Here is a 23150-nt window from a genome sequence, read left to right on the forward strand (position 1 = left end):
TAGCTGAAATGCTACAAGCATTCACCCAGCTCTGCCAAGCAGGATGCAGGAAGAGACAAGACACAGCAACCAGTTGAAGAGAAGACGGTACCTCACTAGCGATGTCTCTGGAAGCCTTGGCATGTTTGATGGGAATGGCATCAGCTCTTATGTCATAGCTTTTTGCCTTGGCCTCATCCCAGGCCTTCTGATAATGTTTCTGCAAAGAAGATTAAACACTCGTGTCAATTCCAGCCAAGACTCGGTGATAGCAAGGACTTTCTTAAGAACTACTTCTCTTGTGCTTAACTGCTTGGGTGCTCCTGGGCAGTTTGGCAATCACATTAGGTACTTCCAAGAAAGTGAGCGTAGGTAGAGAGCCTTACCTTTCATTTCTCTTTTACCTTTACTTCCTCTTTAGCCTTTTACAATGGTGAAGAGAAACTAAAGTGCCTTCATCTGTCTGGAGGCACCCAAGGAAGCACAAAAACATGAGAGCTCTGTCTTTACGGGCATCTTGGCCCACACAATATTGGTCAGCCTACCTAGACTTGAAGTCATTAGTACAGCTGGGTAAATATCATGCTTTGTAGTTCTCTGATGACTGTGGAAAATCAGAGACTGAATGTTATTGCAGGTCAGGCCACAACAAAAATCAGCAAAAACAATATTCAAAGCATGAGTGAGAAAAAAAAGGGGGGGGGGACAGGGACGACAACTGCTGAAGGAAGTCCTGAAATAGTTCACTCCTAACCCAATCATGTCAGGAACTTCTGAACAGTATTTTACATACATGGACATCAAGAACATCTGGAGTGAATGCAGTTTCCAGGCAAATATTCTCAACCAATTAATTCCTGATGAAAATGCAAAATGGGAAACTGCTTCCAGTTTTACAGAATCTCCACGGTTAGTCCCATAAAATTAGGGGGTGAAACAACACAAATCTGCAAAACATCCCAGGGCTGATGAGTCTGCAGGCTCCTTCAACAACCCCAAGGAAAATATTTGCCAGTTTTTGTCAAAGGAAGGAGAAGTCCTGCGTAATTACACGCTGAACATTTAATTTAGCTCACAAACACAGCCTATCAAGCAAGGCAGGCGATCCCATGAGTCCCACCCTCAGGAATCTACAGAGTTTAGGGCAAAATGCACCTGCTGGAATGTTCCACACAGCCAGTTCCATCACTTTCACATTCATACGGACTGTGAGAGGTTACAATAACACCCATTCTAGATCAAGACCTCTGTTTTTTTCCTTCAGGAACAACTGGTGTGTTAACAGTACATGATCCTTAATTAATGATACACTCTGCCTAGATGTAATCTACAGTTCACCATACAACCACACCTGAGAACAGCGTTAGTAGCTGCCACTCTTTATGGCAAAATCTAAAAGAGGTCAGGTAAAAACTCTAAGACTCTAAGTAGGCACACCCTTAAGTTAATAACGCTTTGCACACATATCGTTGTGGGCTCTTACGTTGCTGATGTTCTGAGCATTGACTTTGGATTGCAGCATTACGGGAGTATCAGAAGGTATGGAGATCTGCATCTTATCTCTATCCCAGGCCTCACGGTACAGATGCTAAGGAGAAAGGAAGCACAATGACATTTCACTGTGGTCTGAACATTGGGAAAAAAAACACACTCATGGGAATTCTTTGGTATTGTTGGTTCGCATTGGTTTCAAATTAAACGTTCTCACGATAGAAACTGCAGTCTCTACCACTCAGAAATGTCATTGCACAAATGAAACGTAAGCAAAAGGTAAGCTTACATCGCTGAGCTGCAAAGCATTGATCTTGGCCTGGACGACATCTGGTGTGTCAGTTATGCTGGTGAACTTCAACTCCTCCGGACGTGTGCGGTACAGCCTGTCGCTCAGGATTTCCTGGGCTTTCTTTGCTTTAACCACATCCACAGAACCTTCTGTCAGCCAGCCAATGCCTCGCAACCACTCCAGGTCCGACTTGTACACGTTCTACAAATAAACCAAAGGGTTACGCCACTGCAGAGACAACTCTAAGTACAGAGAGCTTCCCCAAGCACGTGGCTTTCCCCAAGCTCCTTCTCCAACAGTCACACATCAACAGTCAGCGCTGAGACTGCAGCAGACCAATCCCTTCCCACCCATGGCTTTTGGTTGCTTTGCACAACACAAGTAGCCATCTTTTAGCATGCAGGGTCATCCACACAAATTCAATAAACCGTACCAGGACCGACTGCATCTTCACAAGCACGTCCTTCAGAGAATATTGGCACACTCACAAACATTGCCCACACACCTGACAGAACACCTTTCTACAGTTACTCCCACTCACATCACTCTGCAGGTCGTAGGCTTTCCTGGCGTGGATCACGTCATTCTGGTCAGGCAGACAGGTCCACTGGTGCAGGTAGTGGCGGTAGTCGATATCACTGACCAGCGTCTGGCACTCCTTGGCTGCCTGCACTGACAACGCATCAACGGGCAGGTGGACCTGGGCCTTCGAATCGTGGTATGCCTTCCTGTAAATGCGGTCGTTCTGCAGCAACATGGCACGCGCAGCAAACGACAGCTTGGGATCCTCTTGGGCTGTCCGGCACCCAACGTAGTGGCCTTTCTGCTTCTCGTGAGCTTCTTTGTACTTGTACTGAGAAACACAAAAAGAATGTAAGCAACCTCACCTTTCTCACCTGAATGCTACTGACAAAGGCCTTCACCTTCCTATGCTGTCAAACCTGTGATGCCTTTCCCAGAGGTATTGCCTCAGCAAAGACAAAGCTCCAGGCCACTCAAAGGGCAATCCCTCAAGCGTCCCAAAATGGCATTCCTCAAGGTGTACAAAAATTCATCTGGCTTTTCTTAATGCTCAGTAGCAATGGAAAATGGTACTGAAGAGGAAACCTGCAAGAAGTGGTCTATGCAAGACCACTCTGAGTGCCAGCCACATTCCATCCACAGCTTCCTCTTTAAAGTGTTTTGTGGTGGTGATTACAGGAACTGCAAGTATCCAGCAGCAGCCACATCTGCGGCCACTGCCAAAAGCAGTTTTAAATTGTTTCTTGGTGTCTGGAAATTAACACACTGCTTTGTAGTCTTCCTCGCAATCTCACAAACGCATCACATGGCATCCTACACACACAGCACTTACCTACAGGCGGCCTCAAGCTGTAGAAGAAAGAAGCACTCAGAATGGGCTTTAAAATAGCACAGGGGCAGAAAACCCTACTCTGCTTCTAGCTGAAATGCTACAAGCATTCACCCAGCTCTGCCAAGCAGGATGCAGGAAGAGACAAGACACAGCAACCAGTTGAAGAGAAGACGGTACCTCACTAGCGATGTCTCTGGAAGCCTTGGCATGTTTGATGGGAATGGCATCAGCTCTTATGTCATAGCTTTTTGCCTTGGCCTCATCCCAGGCCTTCTGATAATGTTTCTGCAATGAAAATTAAACACTCGTGTCAATTCCAGCCAAGACTCGGTGATAGCAAGGACTTTCTTAAGAACTACTTCTCTTGTGCTTAACTGCTTGGGTGCTCCTGGGCAGTTTGGCAATCACATTAGGTACTTCTCAACAGTATTTTACACATGTTTGACATCGAGGCCCTGAAGTGTGTTCAGAGAATGGCTTCAGAGCTTTTGGATGGTCTGGGACACAAGTCTTATGAAGAGCAGCTGAGAGAACTGGGATTGTTTAGTCTGGGGAAGAGAAGGCTCAGGGGAGACCTTATTACTCTCTGCAACTGCCTGAAAGGAAGGTGTGGGGAGCTGAGTGACAGTCTCTTCTCAGAGATAACTAGCAATAGGACTAGAGGGAATGGCCTCAAGTAGCACCAGGGGAGGATCAGGTTAGAAATGAGGAGACATCTCTTCTCAGAAAGAGTAGGCATGCCTTGGGATGGGTTGCCCAGGGAGGTGGTGGAGTCACCATCACTGGAGTTGTTCAAGGAAAGGTTGGACGTGGTGCTTGGGGACATGGGTTAGTGGGTGACATTGGTGGTAGGGGGATGGTTGGACCAGATGATCTTGGAGGGCTTTTCCAACCTTAATGATTTTATGATTTTATGACATCAAGAATGTCTGGGAGTGAATGCAGTTTCCAGGCAAAAATTCCCAGCCAATTAATTCCTGATGAAAACACAAAATGGGAAACTGATTCCAGTTCTACAGGATCTCAAGGTTTAGTCCCATAAAAATAGGGGGTGAATCAACACAAATCTGCAAAATGTCCCAGGGCTGATGAGTCTGCAGGCTCCTTCAACAACCCCAAGGAAAATATTTGCCACTTTTGTCACCAATTCTAGATTAAGATCACTCTTGCTTGAGGATCATCAGAAACATTATCAGTGCACACTCATTCATTAACAATATACTCTGCCTAGACAGCTCTTAGACGCAATCTATGTTTTACGATACAAGCACACCCGAGAACAGCGTTAGTAGCTGCCACTCTTTATGGCAAAATCTAAAAGAGGTCAGGTAAAAACTCTAAGACTCTAAGTAGGCACACCCTTAAGTTAATAACGCTTTGCACACATATCGTTGTGGGCTCTTACGTTGCTGATGTTCTGAGCATTGACTTTGGATTGCAGCATTACGGGAGTATCAGAAGGTATGGAGATCTGCATCTTATCTCTATCCCAGGCCTCACGGTACAGATGCTAAGGAGAAAGGAAGCACAATGACATTTCACTGTGGTCTGAACATTGGGAAAAAAAACACACTCATGGGAATTCTTTGGTATTGTTGGTTCGCATTGGTTTCAAATTAAACGTTCTCACGATAGAAACTGCAGTCTCTACCACTCAGAAATGTCATTGCACAAATGAAACGTAAGCAAAAGGTAAGCTTACATCGCTGAGCTGCAAAGCATTGATCTTGGCCTGGACGACATCTGGTGTGTCAGTTATGCTGGTGAACTTCAGCTCCTCCGGACGTGTGCGGTACAGCCTGTCGCTCAGGATTTCCTGGGCTTTCTTTGCTTTAACCACATCCACAGAACCTTCTGTCAGCCAGCCAATGCCTCGCAACCACTCCAGGTCCGACTTGTACACGTTCTACAAATAAACCAAAGGGTTACGCCACTGCAGAGACAACTCTAAGTACAGAGAGCTTCCCCAAACACATGGCTTTCCCCAAGCTCCTTCTCCAACAGTCACACATCAACAGTCAGCGCTGAGACTGCAGCAGACCAATCCCTTCCCACCCATGGCTTTTGGCTGCTTTGCACAACACAAGTAGCCATCTTTTAGCATGCAGGGTCATCCACACAAATTCAATAAACCGTACCAGGACCGACTGCATCTTCACAAGCACGTCCTTCAGAGAATATTGGCACACTCACAAACATTGCCCACACACCTGACAGAACACCTTTCTACAGTTACTCCCACTCACATCACTCTGCAGGTCGTAGGCTTTCCTGGCGTGGATCACGTCATTCTGGTCAGGCAGACAGGTCCACTGGTGCAGGTAGTGGCGGTAGTCGATATCACTGACCAGCGTCTGGCACTCCTTGGCTGCCTGCACTGACAACGCATCAACGGGCAGGTGGACCTGGGCCTTCGAATCGTGGTATGCCTTCCTGTAAATGCGGTCGTTCTGCAGCAACATGGCACGCGCAGCAAACGACAGCTTGGGATCCTCTTGGGCTGTCCGGCACCCAACGTAGTGGCCTTTCTGCTTCTCGTGAGCTTCTTTGTACTTGTACTGAGAAACATAAAAAGAATGTAAGCAACCTCACCTTTCTCACCTGAATGCTACTGACAAAGGCCTTCACCTTCCTATGCTGTCAAACCTGTGATGCCTTTCCCAGAGGTATTGCCTCAGTAAAGACAAAGCTCCAGGCCACTCAAAGGGCAACCCCTCAAGCGTCCCAAAATGGCATTCCTCAAGGTGTACAAAAATTCATCTGGCTTTTCTTAATGCTCAGTAGCAATGGAAAATGGTACTGAAGAGGAAACCTGCAAGAAGTGGTCTATGCAAGACCACTCTGAGTGCCAGCCACATTCCATCCACAGCTTCCTCTTTAAAGTGTTCTGTGGTGGTGATTACAGGAACTGCAAGTATCCAGCAGCAGCCACATCTGCGGCCACTGCCAAAAGCAGTTTTAAATTGTTTCTTGGTGTCTGGAAATTAACACACTGCTTTGTAGTCTTCCTCGCAATCTCACAAATGCATCACATGGCATCCTACACACACAGCACTTACCTACAGGCGGCCTCAAGCTGTAGAAGAAAGAAGCACTCAGAATGGGCTTTAAAATAGCACAGGGGCAGAAAACCCTACTCTGCTTCTAGCTGAAATGCTACAAGCATTCACCCAGCTCTGCCAAGCAGGATGCAGGAAGAGACAAGACACAGCAACCAGTTGAAGAGAAGACGGTACCTCACTAGCGATGTCTCTGGAAGCCTTGGCATGTTTGATGGGAATGGCATCAGCTCTTATGTCATAGCTTTTTGCCTTGGCCTCATCCCAGGCCTTCTGATAATGTTTCTGCAATGAAAATTAAACACTCGTGTCAATTCCAGCCAAGACTCGGTGATAGCAAGGACTTTCTTAATAATCACACTCTTGCACTTAACTGCTTGGGTGTTTTGTTTGCACCCTGTGACTGGGAAGGCTGCAATAATATTCCCTGCAATTGTCTTAGCAGAAAACCCATGACTCAAAGTTAAATCTTTTGCAAAAGCCAAAACACAAAGACACAGCTGGCACATCCCTGAAAACACATCACAAGACCCCCACTGAGGGACTTCTCCTGACCATATGCATGGCCTTGCCACAGAGGCCCCACACAAGCAGTCCGACTGACAGAGCAGTGCACCTCCCTGACCAGCTGTGAATTCTGCATCAGCCTGAAATGGTCAGGGTTCAGGTCACAAACATCCAACTGCATTACCAGAGCTACTGGAGACAAACACCTGTTCTCATGACAAATAAAAATCAAAGCCCGACTGAGCTATGAAGCCTCCCACAGCTGCTGCAGACTTCTTATTTTTTATTAGTCTTTTTTGAGTCCTTCGAAGAAAGCAAGTGTAGGTTGAGAAACTTAGTCCTTTCACAAGGCTGAACAGAGACTAAAGTGCCTTCGTCTGTCTGGAGGCACCCAAGGAAGCACAAAAACATGAGAGCTCTGTCTTTACGGGCATCTTGGCCCACACAATATTGGTCAGCCTACCTAGACTTGAAGTCATTAGTACAGCTGGGTAAATATCATGCTTTGTAGTTCTCTGATGACTGTGGAAAATCAGAGACTGAATGTTATTGCAGGTCAGGCCACAACAAAAATCAGCAAAAACAATATTCAAAGCATGAGTGAGAAAAAAAAGGGGGGGGGGGGGACAGGGACGACAACTGCTGAAGGAAGTCCTGAAATAGTTCACTCCTAACCCAATCATGTCAGGAACTTCTGAACAGTATTTTACATACATGGACATCAAGAACATCTGGAGTGAATGCAGTTTCCAGGCAAATATTCTCAGCCAATTAATTCCTGATGAAAATGCAAAATGGGAAACTGCTTCCAGTTTTACAGAATCTCCACGGTTAGTCCCATAAAATTAGGGGGTGAAACAACACAAATCTGCAAAACATCCCAGGGCTGATGAGTCTGCAGGCTCCTTCAACAACCCCAAGGAAAATATTTGCCAGTTTTTGTCAAAGGAAGGAGAAGTCCTGCGTAATTACACGCTGAACATTTAATTTAGCTCACAAACACAGCCTATCAAGCAAGGCAGGCGATTCCATGAGTCCCACCCTCAGGAATCTACAGAGTTTAGGGCAAAATGCACCTGCTGGAATGTTCCACACAGCCAGTTCCATCACTTTCACATTCATACGGACTGTGAGAGGTTACAATAACACCCATTCTAGATCAAGACCTCTGTTTTTTTCCTTCAGGAACAACTGGTGTGTTAACAGTACATGATCCTTAATTAATGATACACTCTGCCTAGATGTAATCTACAGTTCACCATACAACCACACCCGAGAACAGCGTTAGTAGCTGCCACTCTTTATGGCAAAATCTAAAAGAGGTCAGGTAAAAACTCTAAGACTCTAAGTAGGCACACCCTTAAGTTAATAACGCTTTGCACACATATCGTTGTGGGCTCTTACGTTGCTGATGTTCTGAGCATTGACTTTGGATTGCAGCATTACGGGAGTATCAGAAGGTATGGAGATCTGCATCTTATCTCTATCCCAGGCCTCACGGTACAGATGCTAAGGAGAAAGGAAGCACAATGACATTTCACTGTGGTCTGAACATTGGGGAAAAAAACACACTCATGGGAATTCTTTGGTATTGTTGGTTCGCATTGGTTTCAAATTAAACGTTCTCACGATAGAAACTGCAGTCTCTACCACTCAGAAATGTCATTGCACAAATGAAACGTAAGCAAAAGGTAAGCTTACATCGCTGAGCTGCAAAGCATTGATCTTGGCCTGGACGACATCTGGTGTGTCAGTTATGCTGGTGAACTTCAGCTCCTCCGGACGTGTGCGGTACAGCCTGTCGCTCAGGATTTCCTGGGCTTTCTTTGCTTTAACCACATCCACAGAACCTTCTGTCAGCCAGCCAATGCCTCGCAACCACTCCAGGTCCGACTTGTACACGTTCTACAAATAAACCAAAGGGTTACGCCACTGCAGAGACAACTCTAAGTACAGAGAGCTTCCCCAAACACGTGGCTTTCCCCAAGCTCCTTCTCCAACAGTCACACATCAACAGTCAGCGCTGAGACTGCAGCAGACCAATCCCTTCCCACCCATGGCTTTTGGCTGCTTTGCACAACACAAGTAGCCATCTTTTAGCATGCAGGGTCATCCACACAAATTCAATAAACCGTACCAGGACCGACTGCATCTTCACAAGCACGTCCTTCAGAGAATATTGGCACACTCACAAACATTGCCCACACACCTGACAGAACACCTTTCTACAGTTACTCCCACTCACATCACTCTGCAGGTCGTAGGCTTTCCTGGCGTGGATCACGTCATTCTGGTCAGGCAGACAGGTCCACTGGTGCAGGTAGTGGCGGTAGTCGATATCACTGACCAGCGTCTGGCACTCCTTGGCTGCCTGCACTGACAACGCATCAACGGGCAGGTGGACCTGGGCCTTCGAATCGTGGTATGCCTTCCTGTAAATGCGGTCGTTCTGCAGCAACATGGCACGCGCAGCAAACGACAGCTTGGGATCCTCTTGGGCTGTCCGGCACCCAACGTAGTGGCCTTTCTGCTTCTCGTGAGCTTCTTTGTACTTGTACTGAGTAATGTTAAAAGAAGTATGATAAGAAATATTTTGCTACTGGTTATGAGTCATTTTCTTTTAATTTCTCCTGAGTATATTCATTTAGATTTTAGAAATGCATAATATTTTCTTGCATCTATTTTACTAAATTGTTACTGGTGTATGACTTTCTAACATCCTTTCATGTAAAGAATTGCAGTAGAATTTTCCTTTTGGAAGTTGCTGCACATTATCCTCCTGCACTGAATTTTATCTTGGTAGGCATTCTATATGAATCTAATATACCATGATTTGTCATGTCACTTGTAGCTTTTTACTTGATTCCTATTTCACAAATTAACTGATTAAATGACGGTAAAGGAAGAACATACATCACTCGCGATATCTCTTGATGCCTTTGCACTTCGGATTGGAATCGCATCAGCTCTCAAGTCATAACCCTTCTTTTTGGCATCTTCCCAGGCTTGTATATAAAGTTTCTACACAAAAGAGGACAGAAAACGGTTTCTGAGTATTCATAAAGGTGGAATTTCTACATTTTATATATTTTTTTGAAAATTCTTGTGAAAACATATTTTAAAAGAACTGTATGTTTAAAGAAATGCTCACTTAATTGCCCAATTTCCATTAATTTATTATATGTATAAATATTCTTACATGGCTAACATTAGCCGCATTGGCCTTTGCTAATAAAATTGTTGGAGTGTCAGGCATGACGTGAATTGATGTTTTGTCTGCATCCCAGGCTTCTGTATATAAACGCTAGGAGAGAGGAAAACAGATTCCATTAAGAAGTTTAACTAAGCAACAATGAGAAGACTGTAAACTTGAAAGCATTATTTATCAAAAATATGTCAATGATATAAAATAAAAGTAATCTTGAGTCAGAGCCAGATCTATATAACCAAACTAATATATTTGTCCAAAGAAAGTATCTTACATGCTGCTGGTGTAATTCAAGTAAGCTTTAAATACCGTGGTATAGTAAAGCTTCTCATTGAACAGCTCAGGTAGGAAATTTTGTCCTTCCTCATAATTTCTCAGGCTAAGTTGGCCCAGCAATTGATTGATTTAAGGTTGCTAGGAAACTACAGTAGGAGTAAAATTATATACTTTACTCCACTGTAAGAGTTGTTTGATTGATGTTTCTTACTGAAGAGACAGAGTAGGTATATTGTGATTCTCATCCTCCAGGTCTGAGATAAATTGTAGAAGATTCACTTGCAGAGAACTTAAGTTATTTCCTCATAACTTGTTCATCACGCAGTATCTGACACTCAGTTAACAATACAGCACCACAGCAGCTGCAATAAATGCCACAATATTCTACTATATCCTGTCTTACAGCATGTTCACGGTACCATTAGCTCTATACGTACCCTAACACCATGCCACAAACTTGTCTCTGCAGATTTCACAGTGTTGTCTAAGAACTGTGAAGATATTTAGTCTGTTCTGTCAGAGATGTGTTTTGCATAGTGAAGTAGCCTTAACAGAATAGAAAAACTATACCAAACAACCATTTACAATAGGAATTTAGACAGGATAGGAAAAAGAGAGAAATTCAACCATATCCTTAGTATTGCTCTTGAAAAATATGTGACGTAGTAAAAATGACCAGAAAAACTAAGTGTTTAGTTCAGACTGAGACCCAAGATAAAATACCCTTTTCCTGTGCAAAGGCTGAATTGGGGCATTCATCTTCTCTAAGTCCATAGCAAATCTGTACAGTCTTACTCTGGATTTTGTATTTTTCACCATATGAACAAGTTCTATCAGCTAGTAGTACCAGTGTTTTTAGGGGAAAACAAAACAAAAACACCTCACCTTGTTCATTATCTCAGCATTTTGCTTGGCTAATACCATAGCCAAAGAATCTGTCACGCTAGTAAATTTAATTTGGTCTGCTGGTTGACGATACTTCCTTTCACTCAGGATTTCTCCAGCTTTCTTAGCTTTCTCAACATCCATGGAACCAATAGGAACCCATCCAATACCTCTAAGCCATTCCAAGTCAGATTTGTAAACAGCCTGAAAAATTTTGAAAGTTCATCATATATGTGCAAGTGTGTGCAATATCAAAATAACTGTATATAATATCTTATCCTATACAAGGAATTTTATATATTTTTGCATAGTAACAGTATTTGGCTTTGAAACCAACTTTAATTTTTGAAGAAAGAGTAAAAGAATTTTTAAATAACAAAAGGGGAGTTATTGAAGATCTCCATGAATACCAGAGTTACAAAGAAATTATACCTCAGGTTAAGGACAAAGAAAATGGAATTAAATATAAGTTTGATGACAACATATTAAACATTTCACCTCTATGAACATGTCTGATGCAAGCAACTAAGGAATATTGTATCTTTAAAAAAACATTTTGCACAAAACCAAGTACATTTAATTATGTATTACAAATCTAACAATTTACTCACATCACTCTGCAGATCATAGGCCTTCTTAGCATGGATAACATCATTCTGGTCTGGCAGACAGATCCACTGGTGCAGATAGTGGCGGTAATCAATATCGCTGACCAACTCTTGGCATTTCTTGGCCAACACGATACCCAGCATGTCCACGGGGCTGCTGAAGTGTGTCTTTGTCTTCTCAAAGGCTTTCTTGTACTCCCTGTCACTCTGGATCTTCGCTACGTGCATCGACCACATCATCTTGGGATCATCCTCTATGTTTCGCGCTCCAATGTGGTGGCCAAGCTGCTTGCGATAACCTTCCTTATACTTGTACTGAAATGAAATATATTAATATTCATATGGTATAATTATCATTTTATAAGTGATACACACAGATTAACATAATCAGTAGTTTTGTTTGATTTAGACTTTTCTACTATTTCATTAACTTTCACATTAAAAAGAATTATGACAGGTATCATTATCTCTGAATTTGATACAGTTATATGTCCTGTTTTTGGTTGGAATACACTTAACTTTCTTTGTAGTGGCTGGTACGATGCTGGATTTGGGATTTACGATGAAAATAGTGTTGATAACACACTGATGTTTTAGCTGTTGCTGAGCAGTGCTTACACTGACTCGAGGACTTTTCAGCTTCTCATACCGCCCGGCCAGTGAGGAGGCTGGGGGTGCACAAGCAGCTAGGAGAGGGCACAGCCAGGACAGGTGACCCAAACAGACCAAAGGGTATTTCCTACCACATGACATCATGCTCAGCAATAAAAGCTGGGGGAAAAGAAGAAGGAAGGCAGGGACATCCAGAGTGCTGGCGTTTATCTTTCCAATTAACCACTGTGCATGATGGATCCCTGCTGCCTGGGGTTAAACCACACCATGGTATCACACATTTAATTAACTAAACACTGAATGTCATGTACTTACTAACAAGTCTGATATTCCACATTGTTTTAATGTTAAGATTAGAATATAACGATTAACTTATTATAAAAGTTTATCACACAAACCCTTGAGGAAAAGAGTGACTTGGTCTTCACACTAGCAGTTTAATTATCAGTATTGATGAAAAAAAAAAAACAAACGTTAAAAATGTTATGCTCCTTGTTTTAGTGATGTTTTCTCATCTCTTAAATGAAAATTGTCATAGTCACAGCATATTTTTTATTCCATTTTTGTATTCAGACATCTTGATTTTCAAGACAGCATTCCAACAGAAATATTTTTTCCTCAGGAAAAAAACAAGTTAGAACTTTTAGAATTGATTTACAAATTTAGTAATTAGTAATTACTAATAATTATTATATTTGGGAAAGAAATTTCAAAGTATTTCCTATTTTGAATCAGAAATTAATTTGGTAACTCCAGCATAGAATTGTACACCTTACTGAGTATCCTACTTCAGCACCCATGGACATCAATGGAACTACCATAGTGGACATAGATTTATTATTTCTATTATTTTCTCTATTTATTACTGTGGTATATAACTTGTGCATAAAAATACTGGCTATCCCTTTCATGCGCTAAGAACATGCAGTAGAATCATTTGATTTCAGTATTATCTATTCTATACTCAAGATACTACATGAAAAAAACAGTGGAACAAAAATTCTGATTCTTTTGCTTTACCAAATCCATACAGACATGATGAAAAGACGGCTTACATCACTGGCAATCTCTCTGGATGCTCTGGCAGCTTGAATAGGAATGGCATCGTAACGCATGTCATGACCCTTCTTCTTTGATTCCTCCAAAGCTAGTTTGTACATTTTCTGTGAGAAAAAAAACACATTTGTGTTTCAAAAATCAGATAATTTACCCACTTCAGTTAAGCACATCTGTGCGATAAAACAAATTGAATCCCCCCAAAATATTGTTAATGTTCAGACAGCTTAAATATTTGAACAAAGCTCTATCTTCTCTAGAAGGTAAAAAAACAAAACAACAGATTTTGCAATTTTATGGTAGATACCCAGAAACTGGAAATCATCTAGGGATGGGAAAGAAAGGAATATTCTAAAACTTAAATTATTCATTTCCATACTTTGCTATAGAAATTATTTCTAGTTTATGGTGTATAACATATTCAAAAAGCCTGAGTTAGATACCTAGGAAGTAAATTCAGGGAAAAGAACAACTCTGATGTTATCAGCATAGCTAGCCACTTGTGGAACTAAACAACTTGACAACATTATAATATTATGTAAGAGTCAGAGATGACAAAATTCTACTTCTCTGAGCTCTTCAATTTTACTTGCCTGACTGTAGTTTAATTGGTTTTGCTTAGCTAGCAGGATTTCCGGTGTGTCAGGCATGACATGAACCATGGTCTTATCTTTATTCCATGCTTCAGTGTATAAACGCTAAGAAAGAATAGAGGAAGAGATTACCATTATGTTCCAATATAAGTTAAATACTCATAAACCAGCTAAAACAAAGGATATTAGGTAAAATTAAAGGCAGCAGCAGGAATATATGCTTACATTTTTAATCAGATACAGATAACAAATTCTCTTCATAAAAATAATTTATCTGAGGCAATTCAACACTTAGAAAACAGCTATATTAATTAAGAAAAATGAATAAACCAAAGCATTATTACTACTCACTGCATAGACATGTCAAATAAAGGATTAAAATGGAATATGTAGAATATCTTGAGCTGAGTCTTCCATTACATGGCTGTTAGTTTTGATTGAAATAAAGACAGCACACTATTTGAAAGAAGCATCATCTCTGAACTTCAGCATTACTTGTCATCGTGGTATTTCAAGTCTTCCGTCTCCAGGGTTTAGCTGGAGAGTGCTGACATGTTACCAGATTGGATCAAGACTCACCTTATTCATCGTCTCTGCGTTATGCTTGGCCAAGACCATCTCTAGAGAATCAGTAACACTAGTAAATTTGATTGTGTCCGGAGGCTGACGGTATAATTTATCACTCAAGATCTCTCCTGCCTTCTTGGCTGTTTCAACATCCAAGGAACCAATTGGGACCCAACCAATGCCCCGCAACCATTCAAGGTCGGACTTGTAGCAATTCTATTGCAAAAAATACACAGGTTATTCTAAAAATAATAATGCAATTTACGTAGTGCATCTTTTCACAGATGTTTAATTAAACTCAGTATCAACTTCTAATACAAATAAATTCCAAAGCCCAGGCAAATCTTAGCTGATATCACTGCAGTTCATCTAGATGCAGAGTGAAACCATTATCCAAGCTTCACAGAATGACAAATGATAAACAGCCCAAATTACAAAATTTCATTTAATATCAACTAGCAAACATATCTTATTAGAGGTCTGAGTTTCAATAATACCTAAAAATAAGTCTTGAAATTTGTTTTTACCACATTAGTATCTGATGCCCTGGACCACCTATGTAAAATTTCAAATACATCCCTCCCCAAAAATGAAATAAAAGGTACTTGCATCACTCTGCAGATCATAGGCCTTCTTAGCATGGATAACATCATTCTGGTCTGGCAGACAGATCCACTGGTGCAGATAGTGGCGGTAATCAATATCGCTGACCAACTCTTGGCATTTCTTGGCCAACACGATACCCAGCATGTCCACGGGGCTGCTGAAGTGTGTCTTTGTCTTCTCAAAGGCTTTCTTGTACTCCCTGTCACTCTGGATCTTCGCTACGTGCATCGACCACATCATCTTGGGATCATCCTCTATGTTTCGCGCTCCAATGTGGTGGCCAAGCTGCTTGCGATAACCTTCCTTATACTTGTACTGAGATATAAATCAAGATATTTTGTTCATATATTAAGTATAAAACTCAGTTACTCATTTTAAATGTTTCTAATAAAAGTCTCCAAAACACTCTGTAATCTACAGCCAACAAAATACGTTTAAAGTAATTATGGGGATAATAACTTGGATTCTCTGATTAAATTTCTAAGATTTGTATTAGAACCCTAAATTGAGAAGTGTGAGAATTTTTTTTTTGAAAAAACACTAATATTAGTGAAAAATAATCCTGATTTATACGTACTATATAAAGATTTAATTAACAAAACATTAAAATATTAACATGATTGCAGCATTGTATTGTCCATAATTTTTACAAATCACTCTTTATACATATATAATAATTTACTTCCAAAAATGTACATTTTGAGGTTAGAGTTTAATTGAAATGCCTTTTACAGAATTTAACTGATAGTTTTCAGGTTGTAGAGATCAGATATCAGCACACAAAGAAATAAAAAGTTTATATCTTACATCACTGGCAATTTGCCTGGATGCTTTGGCAGCTTGAATGGGGATAGCATCACTTCTCAGATCATAGCCTTTCTTTTTTGATTCTTCCATGGCTTGTCTGTAGAGTTTCTAGATGAAGAATTAAACAATAGGATTCATGTAACTAAATTCTTTATATTAGATTCTGTGCAAAACAAACTGCTTGTGAGTAGATTAAAAAAAAGTGTTAAGATTTATTCTAACCCAGTTTTATCTTTTTTAACTCAAAGCCTCCGAGCAGCAGCTCTTAAGAATTTGTATTGAATGAGGATCTTTGCTAAATACTTTAGATAACAATTTTTTTTCTTTCAATACTTTAATAACACAGATTACAACTTCATAGATAAGCTACTCCTCCACATACAAATAGAATAAAACTTACTTTCTAAAGCCTTCCCTTACTGATGCGAATATATTTACCTAAACTAACATTGAACACTGGAAACAATGTTCTTCACAATTGTGCTGGAAATTTTTTTTTGTCTTTCCAGTGTTGGAATGAATTTTGCACCTTCCCAACATTATGCACAGCGGGAGAAAGAACCCCCAAAAATTCACTGGAGACACACTTTTCAAAGAATTTATTCTAAGTAGCGCTCACAGACATATGTATACACTACTGTACAAAAATGCAAGTGATGCTTTTAAAGTCACAATTTTAATTATAAACATTTGGTGTCACTTAAAGAAATAGATGGTATCATCTATATCAGGTTTATCAGGATATTGATAATCCAGCCATGAAACAGACCAGTTACATCTGGAGATCTAACAAACTCACCGCACTGTAGTTTTGCATGTTCTGTTTTGCTAGTGTGATTTCAGGTGTGTCGGGCATGATGTGAACTTGTGTCTTGTCTTTATTCCAGGCATCTGTATATAAACGCTGCAGGAGAAACAACATATGTTAGGAGGGAGAAAAAAGATGGCTACTTGGAAATCCCCTATAGAGCAAGAAAAATTACAGAACTGTACTCCAAGTGAAGTCTAAAAAATCCTTATTCCTTACATAGCAACGAGACCTTATATTCACTCCTCAAGATGCTTAATTTACAGCTTAAGAATTTGTAACGTAGAAATAATTCAGTTTTAAAGGAAAAGTTTACAAAAAAAGGCTTTCAACGGAAGGCTAATCAGACACACACAGATTTAAACCCTAAGAACAAGGCCTCACTGAAGGAAGAAATGGTTTTGTTGACATAAATAGGATTGAGATTACAGCCACAGACTCAGAAAAACTCTTACATTGTGAGAGCTATGTTGAATTGTTTGAAATATAGATATTTCAAAGACTGATCTGAAACAAGTAATTTAAATCCTAGATTACTAAATATATTTGATAAATTATTAGATTTATTAGACAAATGGCTAAATTGTTTTATTAAAAATTAGATGGAAGATAACACTACTAGATACATGCTAGAGTATGTAGAAAGCTTTACAACTCATAATTAATATTTAACTTCATAACTTAGAAGATATTGTTATATTAGCACTTGCTAAAAATAAGTTACCTGTTGATTACCAAGAATGAAACAGACTTTTAAAGTCTCACTGTGCTGAAACTGCATGCAGCAACAGACCTGTATTGCTAGACCTCCCTCTCCAGGTTTTAGCTGGAGAGTACTGACATGTTATTAAATTGAATCAAGACTCACCTTATTCATCGTCTCTGCATTATGCTTGGCCAAGACCATCTCTAGAGAATCAGTAACACTAGTAAATTTGATTGTGTCCGGAGGCTGACGGTATAATTTATCACTCAAGATCTCTCCTGCCTTCTTGGCTGTTTCAACATCCAAGGAACCAATTGGGACCCAACCAATGCCCCGCAACCATTCAAGGTCGGACTTGTAGCAATTCTATTGCAAAAAGTACAAAGACAGCCATCTCATTAATATTGCCAGGGAAACATTTCATATATCTCATGCAAATAATGCTTATTTTCTGTTAGTCTCCTTCCTCCTAGTTCAATCTGCAAAACAATCCTTGTTTAGAACCTAGATTCAAATCCCAATCCCTGTCTTCAAGAGGTATCATTCACCGGACAACATGTATAGGAACAGTCAAAGGGTAAATGATGTAATTAAAACAAAATCCTGAAAGCCAGCATAAACTTTTCCTGTAATGTATATTCCCAAGAAACAGGAGGTCATTCGGTAAGGAAGAGCAGGTTTTAAGTTAAACAATTTTCCCAAGACAGAACGGTAGAATTCCAGTCATGAAACTTAAAGAAAAAAGTCATACGGGGCAATTTCCTCTTTATATGTAGTTAATCTGCATACATAGGCATTAAAGCTATCTGTTATATTACTTATCTGCTAATCTTCTATTATGCTAATGGATTTCCTGTATTTAAACCTTCATACTATTCAGTATTCCTTATTTACAGATTCATTTACTATTGTCTTATGACCTCCTCTTGAAACAAGTAGAGAAAAACACAATGTGAAAAAACACTGCAACGGAAACAGGTCAGGAGCTTCTGCATTTTGTAGAGAGCAGCTTCTATCTTTTATATGCTTTGTACGTAAGGGAAATTACATACACGTCAGAACATCAATGCTCATCAGTGAGTACTCACATCACTCTGCAGATCATAGGCCTTCTTAGCATGGATAACATCATTCTGGTCTGGCAGACAGATCCACTGGTGCAGATAGTGGCGGTAATCAATGTCGCTGACCAACTCTTGGCATTTCTTGGCCAACACGATACCCAGCATGTCCACGGGGCTGCTGAAGTGCGTCTTTGTCTTCTCAAAGGCCTTCTTGTACTCCCTGTCACTCTGGATCTTCGCTACGTGCATCGACCACATCATCTTGGGATCATCCTCTATGTTTCGCGCTCCAATGTGGTGGCCAAGCTGCTTGCGATAACCTTCCTTATACTTGTACTATAGGCAAAAAGATGTTCATTGAGTTTTATTTCAGTTTTCTTCACATACTAAGAAAAGCCCAAGTAGAACAACCTCCAGAGAACTTTGTATGTGGAACCACGGAGACGTTAAAGTATTCAGCTGATGAATTGCAATGTGCAGCTACAAAGGGATTCACCTAATATTTTCTGACTGTTGTAACCTTCATGTTTTCCAAAGCTCACTATCGCCTACATATTAAGAGCTCCTCCTCAGTACGTGAGAGAATAAAAAGTGTGCAAATTACAGAATCAATAAAAAAATCTCAAAAGTTCAGTAAATTTACCCATTTTCATAGAGTCAGTACGTGACTTTCAAGCACAAAGGAGAATTTTTAATATTAATATCTAATCATCGAGGAACCCACTACTTTTACACTGCCTTTACCTCTTACAAAAACTCTGTGATGAGAAAATTCAAAAGTATTGTGCATTAAGAGAAAAGAGGTTCTGAATAAGAGACTTTCACAAAATTAAATAAATGAAAGGCCAAATCAAAAAATAATGGTCTATGCAGAAACATTATCACAGATGTAAGATGCAGACACAGAGAAACTGTCCAAGAGGGTGTGCCACCAAGGCCTCCTGCATACTTACATCACTGGCAATATCTCTGGAAGCTTTAGCAGACTTGATAGGAATCGCATCTGCGCGGAGGTCATAGCCCTTTTTCTTCTCTTCCTCCATTGCAAGCCTGTACAGTTTCTGGAAGAAAAACAAGAGTTCCCAAGTGACCCCAACTACACTTCTTCCTGCACCGCCTCTGCCCACGGATGGACACCGAGCCCACACAAAACACCTACCTCACTGAGGTTCTGCTGGTTCTGCTGGGCCAGCAAAATACCAGGTGTATCTGGCATAATGTGAACGCTGGTTTTGTCTTTCTCCCAGGCAGACGTATACGCACGCTGAAAAGGTGAGCACAGCGTAAAAGATCATGCAAGCACAGGGAAACAAACACAGAGACCAAACTAGCTCAACAGGGCCTCTACCAGCCTCTAGGTCTCAACACACTTAGGCACTTTCCTTTCCCCAAGACTTTTAAAGTCTTACCCTTTTCTTTCCCGCACCACACCCAATCGCTGCTCCAATTACAAAAAAAGACATTAAACTAAAACAAGGAAGAAAAATCCTCCAAGCAGGAGCACGGTGTTGCCTCCAACAAAACCCTGGAGCCTGAGGCAGAAGAGCTCTAGAGCCCTGCTAGAGGCACTCCTTTCCCTCAGGCTGAAAACACAAGGAAGTCTCACTTGGTTCATAATTTCAGAGTTGTGCTTCGCCAGAACCATAGGCATAGAGTCAGGAATGCTCGTGAACTTGATGGTGTCCGGGTGCTGACGATACTTCTTGTCACTCAGGATCAGGCTCGCCCTCTTGTTCTTCTCATCGTCCAGCGAACCACTTGGGGACCAGCCAATGCCTCTCAGCCACAGAAGGTCGGACTTGTACACATTCTGAAATGACAGGCAAGGACACAAACAGCTCAGCAACATCCTCAGTGTGTGCAAGCACCCCTCCTACTAAGGGAAGCTCCGCCTGAGAAGGCACATTCCCCTGGGTCAACAAACCAGACAGCAGAAAGGGGCTACCATGCAGCACGGCTCCCGTTACACCGAGGTTTTGTAGGCAAAAGCCTTGGTAGGCAAAAGGGACAAAGATCTGCCCCATCCAGCAATCTTGGCTGACTTAGGCACAGACTAGGACCGTTACAACCCATCATCTAACGCTCTTTATACCATGCCAGCTTGTGTTTGCCCAGTGCCAGTCCCCCAAGATTCCTGTGCCCTTTCCCTTACAAAAAGAACTTTAGCCACATGCAGAAAACTTTCCCTCCACACAGTCAAAGCAAGACACAACTCTTCTGTGATCATAATATACAATGCCACACAAAATTCTTCCTCTCTGGTTAAAAAAATAAAAAAATAAAAAACACTCAGCATGTCAGTATGGCCACAACACCGTCTCACAGAATCAGCCCAGGTTTATGGTCCCCAACAGGGGAACAGAACTCAAGAAGGACAGCCCGTTTCCCACACATCTAGGAAAGAAGAACTTACATCGCTCTGAAGGTCGTACACTTTCCTGGCTTGTACAACATCGTTCTGGTCCGGCAGACACGTCCACCGATGCAGATGATGCTTGTAATCAATGTCGCTGACCAGCTCCTGACACTTCTTGGCCAACACCACGCCCAGCATGTCCACGGGGCTGCTGAAGTGCGTCTTTGTCTTCTCAAAGGCCTTCTTGTACTCCCTGTCACTCTGGATCTTCGCTACGTGCATCGACCACATCATCTTGGGATCATCCTCTATGTTTCGCGCTCCAATGTGGTGGCCAAGCTGCTTGCGATAACCTTCCTTATACCTGTACTGTAGGATTAAAGAAGCTCAGTAAGTTTACGCTCAGCCCTTCTTCTTCCTCTCAGCACTGTTCTGGAGCAACTCCTGTGAAAAGAGCTTTGCTAATGGAACCTGGCAAGATCACCATGGGAACAGGCATCCAAGCGCAACGTACCCCACGATGGGCTACACCTCCATCCCACCCCAGGCCTGCACCAAGACACAGGAGCCACACGGAGGTCCAGACTGCAACCCCAGCCAAGCCAGCTCAGGAACCAGGAGCAATGTGCTTGTGCAGACAGCAGCTCCACACAACCCAAGCAGCCTCACTGAGAGGCCAGCTCAGCAGCTGGGGTGGAAAACGGAACAAAACCCATCAGACTGCTCCAGCAGGCAACCTGGCCTTCATCCTGTACTGCTCTGTCTGCACTCACCCACGCAGCTGACACACTCCTCTGCACCAGGCTCTCCTCACAGTGCGGAGGACTCTTGTTCTCCCAGCTCAGTGTGTCCTCAGCTGCGGGCCACCTGCTGCCTGAGTTTGGGCAGTGACAGGGAACTGCGCTACACTTTTCCCTCCCCCATTTCCAAAATGCCCAGGAAGCCTGAGGAGAGATTGAGCTCATCTTCCCAGACTAACAGAACAAACCTAAACTACAGAATGTCTCATGAGAGAGTAAATTCAGCCCCTGCACCCTAAATTCATACTCCGCAACACAAGCTGGGACAAAGTAACAGTGGCCTGACAGTGACTGCACTGCCCCAGTCCACACAGAAATGATAAACATCCCTGTCATATCAAAAAACTTGGTTTGGGTTTTCTTTTCAATGGTCCAGCTCGTCGGGTAGCTGCAGGCATCAGGGGAGTGCACATCCGTACTGACAGACTGGCCCTACTGAACCTCTGGCACCAACGCCTTTACTGACTAGCTGAGCGGTAATGACAGGTACGTGCTCTGTGGGCTACACTCATCTAAGTTTGCAGTCCCTGGTCTTGAGCTGCAAGCACAGAGAAACTGTCCAAGAGGGTGTGCCACCAAGGCCTCCTGCATACTTACATCACTGGCAATATCCCTGGAAGCTTTAGCAGACTTGATAGGAATCGCATCTGCGCGGAGGTCATAGCCCTTTTTCTTCTCTTCCTCCATTGCAAGCCTGTACAGTTTCTGGAAGAAAAACAAGAGTTCCCAAGTGACCCCAACTACACTTCTTCCTGCACCGCCTCTGCCCACGGATGGACACCGAGCCCACACAAAACACCTACCTCACTGAGGTTCTGCTGGTTCTGCTGGGCCAGCAAAATACCAGGTGTATCTGGCATAATGTGAACGCTGGTTTTGTCTTTCTCCCAGGCAGACGTATACGCACGCTGAAAAGGTGAGCACAACGTAAAAGATCATGCAAGCACAGGGAAACAAACACAGAGACCAAACTAGCTCAACAGGGCCTCTACAAGCCTCTAGGTCTCAACACACTTAGGCACTTTCCTTTCCCCAAGACTTTTAAAGCCTCACCCTTTTCTTTCCCGCACCACACCCAATCTCTGCTCCAATTGCACAAAACAGATGTTGATCAAACAAGGAACACAAATCCCCTGAGCAGGGACCGCAACACCCCTCCAGCAAAACCCTGGCCCTGGAGGCAGAAGAGCTCTAGAGCCCTGCTAGAGGCACTCCTTTCCTTCAGGCTGAAAACACAAGGGAATCTCACTTGGTTCATAATTTCAGAGTTGTGCTTCGCCAGAACCATAGGCATAGAGTCAGGAATGCTCGTGAACTTGATGGTGTCCGGATGCTGACGATACTTCTTGTCACTCAGGATCAGGCTCGCCCTCTTGTTCTTCTCATCGTCCAGCGAACCACTTGGGGACCAGCCAATGCCTCTCAGCCACAGAAGGTCGGACTTGTACAAATTCTGAAATGACAGGCAAGGACACAAACAGCTCAGCAACATCCTCAGTGTGTGCAAGCACCCCTC

General features: G+C 42.2%; 1 protein-coding gene across 1 annotated transcript in view; it reads right to left on the minus strand.

Moving 5' to 3' along the window:
- Positions 1–23150, minus strand: part of NEB (nebulin) — a 123505-nt gene that overhangs the window by 64327 nt on the left and 36028 nt on the right. Inside the window, exons 47-77 of the mRNA XM_040562351.1 lie at positions 22884–23087; positions 22438–22542; positions 22232–22339; positions 20892–21203; positions 20085–20288; positions 19638–19742; positions 19432–19539; positions 18503–18814; positions 17577–17780; positions 16700–16804; positions 15901–16008; positions 15097–15408; positions 14500–14703; positions 13921–14025; positions 13327–13434; positions 11663–11974; positions 11052–11255; positions 9882–9986; positions 9596–9703; positions 8928–9239; positions 8384–8587; positions 8087–8191; positions 6353–6460; positions 5363–5674; positions 4819–5022; positions 4522–4626; positions 3294–3401; positions 2304–2615; positions 1760–1963; positions 1463–1567; positions 92–199 (exon numbers count right to left, since the gene is read on the minus strand). Coding sequence (XP_040418285.1) covers positions 92–199; positions 1463–1567; positions 1760–1963; positions 2304–2615; positions 3294–3401; positions 4522–4626; positions 4819–5022; positions 5363–5674; positions 6353–6460; positions 8087–8191; positions 8384–8587; positions 8928–9239; positions 9596–9703; positions 9882–9986; positions 11052–11255; positions 11663–11974; positions 13327–13434; positions 13921–14025; positions 14500–14703; positions 15097–15408; positions 15901–16008; positions 16700–16804; positions 17577–17780; positions 18503–18814; positions 19432–19539; positions 19638–19742; positions 20085–20288; positions 20892–21203; positions 22232–22339; positions 22438–22542; positions 22884–23087 — 5520 coding nt within the window. The remainder of the gene's footprint in view (positions 1–91; positions 200–1462; positions 1568–1759; positions 1964–2303; positions 2616–3293; positions 3402–4521; positions 4627–4818; positions 5023–5362; positions 5675–6352; positions 6461–8086; positions 8192–8383; positions 8588–8927; positions 9240–9595; positions 9704–9881; positions 9987–11051; positions 11256–11662; positions 11975–13326; positions 13435–13920; positions 14026–14499; positions 14704–15096; positions 15409–15900; positions 16009–16699; positions 16805–17576; positions 17781–18502; positions 18815–19431; positions 19540–19637; positions 19743–20084; positions 20289–20891; positions 21204–22231; positions 22340–22437; positions 22543–22883; positions 23088–23150) is intronic.

Source organism: Cygnus olor, chromosome 6, assembly GCF_009769625.2.
Source record: "Cygnus olor isolate bCygOlo1 chromosome 6, bCygOlo1.pri.v2, whole genome shotgun sequence".
In the NCBI taxonomy this organism is placed as follows: Eukaryota; Metazoa; Chordata; class Aves; order Anseriformes; family Anatidae; genus Cygnus; species Cygnus olor.